The sequence below is a fragment of the Chelonia mydas genome, chromosome 1, assembly GCF_015237465.2.
Source record: "Chelonia mydas isolate rCheMyd1 chromosome 1, rCheMyd1.pri.v2, whole genome shotgun sequence".
Classification (NCBI taxonomy): domain Eukaryota; kingdom Metazoa; phylum Chordata; order Testudines; family Cheloniidae; genus Chelonia; species Chelonia mydas.
The window spans coordinates 3,349,163-3,358,876 of record NC_057849.1 but is presented as its reverse complement, the minus strand read 5'-3'; the positions used below and the strand labels follow the sequence as shown (position 1 = coordinate 3,358,876).

The window sequence follows — 9,714 nt, the reverse complement described above, 5'->3', positions numbered from 1 at the left end:
GCGGGTATAGGCAGGGCAGGGTATCGGGCCTCAGGGGTCCAGTTATCAGCAATTAGTAAGGGGGGAACCCTATGAATTAATAAATTGTACACAGACCAATTCCTCAGTTTGTCACGCTGACGCAGCACAGTAAGGCCATGAAATGATTAAATGTCACTTTGACTGTCCCGTCAGTGATTCAGGGAAGAGGGTCCAGCACCATATAAGCAGCCAGCTCTTCACGTCGCTCAATCTCAGAGTCAGAGCCTGAGGAGAAACCATTAGTCCCCTCCATGAGTGTAGAGGCTGAGCAGCCTGCCCCTGATCTGTTTGGTCCTTACCCCATAGATGATGGGGTTTAGCATGGGGGCCATCAAGAGGTAAATGTTGGCAATGAGAATGTCGAAATGCAGGGACACATTCTGGCCAAACTGATACATGAGGCAGATGAAGAGTCCGGGGATGTAAAAGGCTAAAATGACAAAGAGATGGGATCCACAGGTCCCAAAAATCTTGATCCGGGCATCCTTTGTGGAGAGGTTGAAGATGGCCCTGAGGATGTGGATATAGGACCCGGCAATAAAAATCACATCCAGACCCGTCACACAGAATAGCACAAAGAATCCGTAGTAACTACTGACACGGGTGTCTGCACAGGCCAGATTCACCACAGTTATGTGCAGGCAGTATGGCTGGGGGAGGATGTTGGTTCTGCAATATGGCCATTGCCTCGCCAGGAAGGGATAGGGCAGTGCGAGCATGCCACCACGCAGCACCACAGCCAGGCCAATTTTGGCCACCATGGGGTTTGTCAGGATGGTGGAATGTCTCAGGGGATGGCAGATGGCCACGTAGCGATCCAGAGCCATGGCCACAAAGATCCCAGACTCCACTGCCGAGAAGCAGTGAATGAAGTACAGCTGGGTGAGGCAGGCACTGAAATCGATCTCCCTGGAATTGAACCAGAAGATGCTCAGCATTTTGGGCATGACGGATGTGCACAGGACCAGGTCGGTGACGGCCAGCATGCAGAGGAAATAGTACATGGGCCCATGGAGGCTCAGCTCCCTCTTCACGATGAACAGGATGGTGAAGTTCCCCAAGACGGCTATGACGTACATGGCGGAGAAGGGGATGGAGATCCAGACATGGGCTGCCTCCAGGCCAGGAATGCCCTGGAGGATGAAGGTGGAGGGATTGGTGAGGTGGGTTGTGTTGGAATCTGACATGGAGTAGAGGAGAAGGTGTCCAACTGTGAGGCAGAACAGTGTCTCCTGACTGTACTGTACGTCCCCCTGGCTTCCTGTATGTGCCCAGGCTCTAGGGTGGTGGTCGCAGTACAAATGCCTGGATGGAGAGACAGTGTTACTATGAGACACTACAAGCACAACTGGAGGCTGTTGTTTTGGGTGAAGCAAATTGGTCGCCCTTCACATTCTAAAAAATGACATTTCTATTATTCAGAGAAACGAATTATGAACACATGGTGCTACTAATGCCAATTCCATGTGTTCTGATGTTCAATGTGTCAGTAACTCCTATGCATAGAGATTTCACAGGATTCCTCCAGAGAGATCTCTAGGAAACGTTCCTGCAGGTACTCCACAATCCTTGGCAGAACTGCTTTGTTCCTTTCCCTATTGAGGGACACTTTCCTGTGATATTCTGCTCCTTGCTTGGGCAAGGAGTAAAGCTGCACAGAGGTGAGCATCATAGGGATCGGGGTGGAAGCCACAAGCATGTACTAGATACATTCTTGCTTCCTTGCTTACCTTCAGGAGAGAGATGTCTGTCACAATGACTCCTGCCTGTGGAAACGGTTGGGAAACTGTAGAAAGTTGTCACCTAAAAAGTGCCCCGTGACTCCTTTCACATTGCTTTTCTCTGAAGCACGATGTTCTCCAGACCTGGGAACACTCACCATCCTTACACTGTTTGCCGTCATGTGTGCTTGTCAAGGGACAACCAGAAAGTGATTGGTGTCTTACCAGCAGTGTATTTTAATGTAGCGTTTTCAATACTGTATGTGTACTTAACAATAACGCTTCTGTTTATTGTTACTTGTGCTTCACCAGATATGTCCTTGAAAGGAGGCACATGACCAAAGGAACCAATAGGGACAAAACATACTTTCAAATCTGGGGTGGGGGAAGAGGTTTTGTTTTGGGTTCTTTGTTTCTGTGGCCGTTCGTTCTTGGGATTAAGAGGGACCGGACGTCAATCCATGTTCTCCAAATCTTTCTGAACAAGGCTCTCATATTTCAAACTTGTAAGTAACAGCCAGGCAAGGCGTATTAGTTTATCTTTGTTTTCTCAACTTGTGAATTTTCCCTTTGCTAGAAGGAGATTTTTCCCTGTTTTGTTGTAACTTTGAAACTAAGGCTAGAGGGGGTTCCTCTGTGCTCTTTGAATTTTCTCAGAAAGAAAAGGAGTACTTGTGGCACCTTAGAGACTAGCCAATTTATTTGAGCATAAGCTTTCGTGAGCTACAGATCACTTCATCAGATGCACACTGTAAGGAGAGTGATCACTTAAGATGAGCTATTACCAGCAGGAGAGCGGGATTGGGCGTGGGGGGGGAGAAAACCTTTTGTAGTGATAATCAAGGTGGGCCATTTCCAGCAGTTAACAAGAATGTCTGAGGAACAGTGCGGGGGGGGGGGGAGAGAATAAACATGGGGAAATAGTTTTACTTTATGTAATGACTCATCTGTTCCCAGTCTCTATTCAAGCCTAAGTTAATTGTATCCAGTTTTCAAATTAATTCTTGTTAACTGCTGGAAATGGCCCACCTTGATTATCACCACAAAAGGTTTTCTTCCCCCCACCCCGCTCTCCTGCTGGTAATAGCTCATCTTAAGTGATCACTCTCATTACAGTGTGTATGGTAACACCCATTTTTTCATGTTCTCTGTGTATATAAATCTCCCCACTGTATTTTCCACTGAATGCATCCGATGAAGTGAGCTGTAGCTCACAAAAGCTTATGCTGAAATAAATTGGTTAGTCTCTAAGGTGCCACAAGTACTCCTTTTCTTTTTGTGAATACAGACTAACACGGCTGCTACTCTGAAACCTTTGAATTTTCTGCTACTCTGTAAGGTTAACTACCAGCCTAAGTTTACGGAGGTGATTCTTTTACCTTTTCTCTTTAAATAAAATCCTTCTTTGTAAGAACCTGACAGATTTTTCCATTGTTCTAAGACCCAGGGGTTTGGGTCTGTAGTCCCTTTGTAACCAATTGGTGAGGATATATGCTCAAGCCTTCCCCAGGAAAGAGGGTGTAGGCTTGGGGAAATATTTTTGGGGCAATAGGACTCCAAGTGGTCCTTTCCCTGATTATTTGTTAAGTCACTTGTTGGTGGCAGCAATCCCAAGGCAAGAAAGGAATCTGTTCCTTGGGGAAGTTTTAACCTAAGCTGGTAAGAATAAGCTTAGGGGGTCTTTCATGTGGGTCCCCACATCTGTACCCTAGAGTTCAGAGTGGGGAGGGAACCTTGACAGCTACCTACCCCAATAAAGGAGAACTAACAACTTAAAATTCCTTATTCAAAAATTTTAAGTAACACTTAACTTTCAAAAGCCTGAACAGCAAATGTTACTTTTCTTGTCCTCATAGTAAATACTGGCATTTTTATCTGTTTGAATAATCAAAGTGGTGCTTTCCGTGCCTTCTTCGTTGCAAAGATTTGAACTGCTTCCTGAAGGTCCACAGTCCACAATCTATTGAGATGGTTGCAAAGCCGACCAGCCTCTCCTGTATCATTATAGAGTGTAGATGAGTTTTTATTAACTTCAGCTTGGAGAAGCTGCTTTCTCCATTGGCAACTGTTACAGGAAGTGTTAGAAGTATGCGCACAACAACAAAAGCATTTGGAAAGAGGGTGGTCATCTTATTTGTATATATTCCAGAACAGCCTTTGGAGTTGATCCTGCAAAAAATGTAGCTTGAAAGGACTTTCAGTTCACCACCTAAATCACTTGCATCAATATCGTGCATGTCATCATGTGTCAACACTGTCTCTAGTTCCCTGCATTACTGGTGTAGGTCTTCTTCAGATATAGTGAGGAGTTTTGGAATATCATACAACATCCCATATATACTGCTGTGTTCCTTGAGCTGCATGAAACGTTCTTCAACTGACTGTATTGCACAATCTAGCACCTGGTTAAACAATTCAGCTTTGAATTCTTTAACTTTGCGTTGCATCCAAGAGTGCTAAAGGAGTTGGCGGATGTGATTGCAGAGCCATTGGACATTATCTTTGAAAACTCATGGCGATGGAGGGAGGTCTCAGACGACTGGAAAAAGGCTAATGTAGTGCCCATCTTTAAAAAAGGGAAGAAGGAGGATCCTGGGAACTACGGGCCAGTCAGCCTCACCTCAGTCCCTGGAAAAATCATGGAGCAGGTCCTCAAGGAATCAATTCTGAAGCACTTAGAGGAGAGGAAAGTGATCAGGAACAGTCAGCATGGATTCACCAAGGGCAAGTCATGCCTGACTAATCTAATTGCCTTCTATGACGAGATAACTGGCTCCTGTGGATGAAGGGAAAGCAGTGGACGTGTTGTTCCTTGACTTAGCAAAGCTTTTGACACTGTCTCCCACAGTATTCTTGCCAGCAAGTGAAAGAAGTATGGGCTGGATGAATGGACTATAAGATGGATAGAAAGTTGGCTAGATTGTCGTGCTCAATGGGTAGTGATCAATGGCTCCATGTCTAGTTGGCAGTCGGTATCAAGTGGAGTGCCCCAAGGGTCGGTCCTGGGGCCAGTTTTGCTCAATATCTTCATAAATGATCTGGAGGATGGTGTGGATTGCACCCTCAGCAAGTTTGCAGATGACACTAAACTGGGAGGAGAGGTAGATACGCAGGAGCGTAGGGAGAGGATACAGAGGGCCCTAGACAAATTGGAGGATTGGGCTAAAAGAAATCTGATGAGGTTCAACAAGGACAAGTGCAGAGTCCTGCACTTAGGACGGAAGAATCCCATGCACGCTACAGATTAGGGACCAAATGGCTAGGCAGCAGTCTGCGGAAAAGGACCTAGGGGTGACAGTGGACGAGAAGCTGGATATGAGTCAGCAGTGTGCCCTTGTTGCCAAGAAGGCCAATGGCATTTTGGGATGTATAAGTAGGGGCATTGCCAGCAGATCGAGGGACATGATTGTTCCCCTCTATTCGACATTGGTGAGGCCTCATCTGGAGTACTGTGTCCAGTTTGGGGCCCCACATTACAAGAAGGATGTGGAAAAATTGGAAAGAGTCCAGCGGAGGGCAACAAAAATGATTAGGGGACAGGAACACATGAGTTATGAGGAGAGGCTGAGGGAATTGGGGATGTTTAGTCTTCAGAAGAGAAGAATGAGGGGGGATTTGATAGCTGCTTTCAACTACCTGAAAGGGGGTTCCAAAGAGGATGGATCTAGACAGTTCTCAGTGGTAGCAGATGACAGAACAAGGAGTAATGGTCTCAAGTTGCAGTGGGGGAGATTTAGGTTGGATATTAGGAAAAACTTTTTTCACTAGGAGGGTGGTGAAACACTGGAATGTGTTACCTGGGGAGGTGGTGGAATCTCCTTCCTTAAAAGTTTTTAAGGTCAGGCTTGACAAAGCCCTGGCTGGGATGATTTAATTGGGGATTGGTCCTGCTTTGAGCAGGGGGTTGGACTAGATGACCTCCTGAGGTCCCTTCCAACCCTGATATTCTATGATTCTATGATTCTATGAATTGTTGTTTGGGGTTTCTTATGGGATTATCCTGTGCCTCCTAATCAAAATGTCTTCTTCGGTGCCTTTTGTATTCTTGAATGGGTAGGAAAATATACCAAGGTCAACACATTGGAGTCTCTTGCTTACAACATTGATTTCAAACAGTATGTCATGCCACAACACTAAGCCACACAGAAATTTGAAGTTATGTATGTTTCAGGTGATTTCATTTCCCTCTGCCACTGTTCTCCCACAAACGGTTCCTATCATAGCATTATCCTCCATAATGGCAACTATGGCATCATCTATCTTCCCAATTTGGTGTTTGATAGGCTTTATCCCCTCCACTCAACTTTCCCATCATGTGGCACTCAGTGGTTTCAGTGTCAGAGAGGATGTTCCCAGATGTTGCTTCAAACTTTTCCATCGATGAGTTGATGCAGAGAAAAATACATAGATGCTTTGAATTACATTAAAAAATTCAGCAGCCTTACTGGAAGCTGAAGCTGCCTCACTAACCACCAAGTTCAATGCATGAGAACTGCATGGGACAAAAGAAGCTCAAGGGCTTAACTCTCCGATCCGTGTCTGCGCTCCTCTGTTCTTTCCTCTCATGTTGGCACCATTATCTTAGCCCTGACGTCTCATGTCAGCAATAGCAATTCCCGTATCTTCCAGCTTTTTAAGAAGCACATTTGTCATATCAGCTCCTGTAGTATCATCAGTGTCAATAAATTCTAGAAAATGCTCTCTGACAGACACCATTGCAGTGACATTTTCACTAGGTTGTGTTGTTGTTATTAATCGCAACATTAAAGTCATTTGTTCCATATGGTTGATGTCAGGTGTGCAGTCCAGAATAACAGAGTAATATCTTGCTGATTTCAGATCTGCCACAATCTTCTGTTTGACTTTTGATGCTAGGATCTGTATGATCTCATTTTGAATTGTTTTTCCAAGGTGGTGGTGTGTGTACATTTCTTGGGTGGTGACTCTTCTTAGATGCTCCTGGACTACAGTATCAAACTCAGCCAACAGCTCCACAATTTTAAGGAAGTTTCCATTGTTTGGCCATATAGCTGATCTGAAGTGCCACACAGTGCTAGGTTTTGGATAGGAAGCATTCTCACAATGGCAATGACGTTTTGCCTTTTCAGAACATTTTGCCAGTAAAGAGACTCTGATGCAATCTTCTGTTGATGCTGATCATCTGTGCTGGTGTCAAGGTTCTTTCTCTCTAGGGTACAGATGTGGGGACCTGCATGAAAGACCCCCTAAGATTATTCTTACCAGCTTAGATTAAAAACTTCCCCAAGGTACAAACTTTGCCTTGTCCTTGAAGCCTATGCTGCCACCACCAAGCTTGTTAAACAAAGAACAGGGAAAGACCCCACTTGGAGATGTCTTCCCCCCAAAAGATCCCCCAAAGCCCTACACCCCCTTTTCTGGGGAAGGCTTGATAAAAATCCTCACCAATTTGCATAGGTGAACACAGAGCCAAACCCTTGGATCTTAAGAACAATGAAAAAGCAATCAGGATCTTAAAAGAAGCATTTTAATAAAAGAAAAAGTAAAAGAATCACCTCTGTAAAATCAGGATGGTAAATACCTTACGGGATAATCAGATCCAAAACATAGAGAATCCATCTAGGCAAAACCTTAAGTTACAAAAAGACACAAAAACAGGAATCTACATTCCATTCAGCACAGCTTATTTACCAGCCATTTAAACAAAAAGGAAATCTAACACATTTCTAGTTAGATTACTTACTAATTTAACAGAAGTTCTAATACTCCATTCCTGTTCTGTTCCCGGCAAAAGCATCAGACAGACAGACAGACAGACCCTTTGTTCCCCCCCCCCCAAGCTTTGAAAGTAACTTGTCTCCTCATTGGTTATTTTGGTCAGGTGCCAGCGAGGTTATCTTAGCTTCTTAACCCTTTACAGGTGAAAGGGTTTTTCCTCTGGCCAGGAGGGATTTTATAGCTCTTTATACAGAAAGGTGGTTACCCTTCCATTTATATGTATGACAGGTGGACTTTAACCTTAGTGTCATCTCAAGCTCTTTCCAGCTTTGGAATGCTCTCTGGTGATTTGCTGCCTTCTCATGACATGCTGGATTTCTAGTCAGATTTTTGCAGTCCTTTGTTCCTGTTGAACTCTATGTGGCTGGAACATCAGACTGGAAGTGTTTGCAACAAAAATACAAAGTAGGTTTTTGAGTACATAAGCCATGGCCTCTTCATTTTGTTACCATTGGGGATTTCATGCCAGTAATGTGTTGGATGGAAACTTCTATTTTCATTGTCTTTGGGGAACATGAAGTTTTTCACTTGCTGTAGCCTATGCCTCACGGTAAGCCCAGCCCTGTTCCCCATTCACCTGTTTGCTTAAAATCTGAGAGTGGGAAAAACAACACAAATCTTTGCCGAGACATGTCCCAGGGGAAAACATGGCAACTAGAACACACCGCAGGGTAAAGACCTGGGACTTATTGATAGCAGTTCCATGGAAACACTTGCATATTCACAGCACTGGCCAAAAAAAAAAGACAATGTTTGGATGCTTAAGGAATGAGAGTTAGAATAACCTGGTATGGACATGCACTCAGTTTTGGACACCCAGTCCCTACAAAGGATACAGTAAATAGAAAGGAGATTTCTGAGACAGGTTATGGGAATGGTGCAGACTACCCTATGTGGACAGATTGAAAAGACTGGGCCTGTTCAGTTTAGAGAAGAGACAAAAAAGAGGGCATATGATAGAGGAGAACAAAATAAAGGAATGGAACTGATTACAATCAAACGGACAAACATAGAACAGTTCCCAGCCAGTAATATCTATAGACACTTAGGGCTTCAAAGGTGTTAATTCCCCAAAGCTAAGGAAAATAATCAGCAAAACTGATTGGGAGGAAAAATTTAGACAGAGAAATGGGAATGAAAATTGAGATTTCTTTAAGAAGAGTTTATTAGAGAGATAGAAAACCATGATTTTACAGTCAAGAAACTGGACAACTTTGGCTACAATCCCTGTCCAGTGTCAAAGTGAAGGGAACAATTGCGGTGGCAGAGGGTGAAGGGGAGCAATAATATAACAAATGGGAGAAAGGGAAAAGCAATACAAATTAGAAGTTATGAAAATTGGGAGGGGACGTTGAAAGCATCAGGGAAAAATCCCTGCATGGCAGGGAGAAGGATCACAAAAAGGAGGTTATTAAGTATATTACGAACAAAAGAAACCCTAGAAAAGGTTTAGGCCAATTCCTAGAGGTAGCAAGGAAGCTTTTTAATGTTGCAGAAAGGGAACATGTGTTCAAGAAATATTTTTGTGCTGCACTAGAATGAAGCAGTATGATTTACTTATATCACAAGAGGTAAAGAAATACTTTCCAGTCCATTAGCTGTCAAGGAGGATGTTAAACAGCATCTACAGTAGAACCTTAGAGTGACAAACACTAGAGTTACTAACTGACTGACCAATCACACACCTCATTCGGAACCAGAAGAACGCAATCAGGCAGCAGCAAAGCCAACAACAACAACAACAACAAAAAGATGCAAACACAGGACAGTTCTGTATTAAATGTAAATTATTAAAAAAAGGGAATGTTTAAAAAAAAGATTTAACAAAGTTAGGAAACAGTGGAAAAGCTGGTATGGGATTAGTTAAAAGTCCAGGAATATAATTAATGCCACACAACAACAACAGGGTGAATGGAAAACAAGTCTGTTCAAATAAATTGAATTTCATCCTTTAAAGAGAGTACATGTTTGTCTGATCAAGATGCAACAGACTTTAATTTCATGAGGTATTTGCTTCAGTAGGGAAAATATTCTGATTAAAAATATAAATATGATACAATATCAGTAGAGCACATGTCAAATGCACAGAAATCTGGCTAACTGATAGATCTCAGAAAGCAGTTTTCAATGAGTCATTGTCAGTGACTGGGGCTATTTCTCATGAGGTTCTGCAGGGATCAGTTCTAAGCCTGGTACTATTCAGTATTTTTATCAA

The 9,714-nt window shown here is 43.4% G+C and overlaps 1 protein-coding gene across 1 annotated transcript; it reads right to left on the bottom strand.

Moving 5' to 3' along the window:
• Positions 1-260: 260 nt before the first annotated feature.
• On the bottom strand, positions 261-1,208 carry LOC102940134 (olfactory receptor 52R1). The gene has a single exon (XM_037889693.1). The coding sequence runs from the start codon at positions 1,206-1,208 to the stop codon at positions 261-263; it is 948 nt and encodes a 315-aa protein (XP_037745621.1).
• Between the last annotated feature and the right edge of the window lie 8,506 nt (positions 1,209-9,714).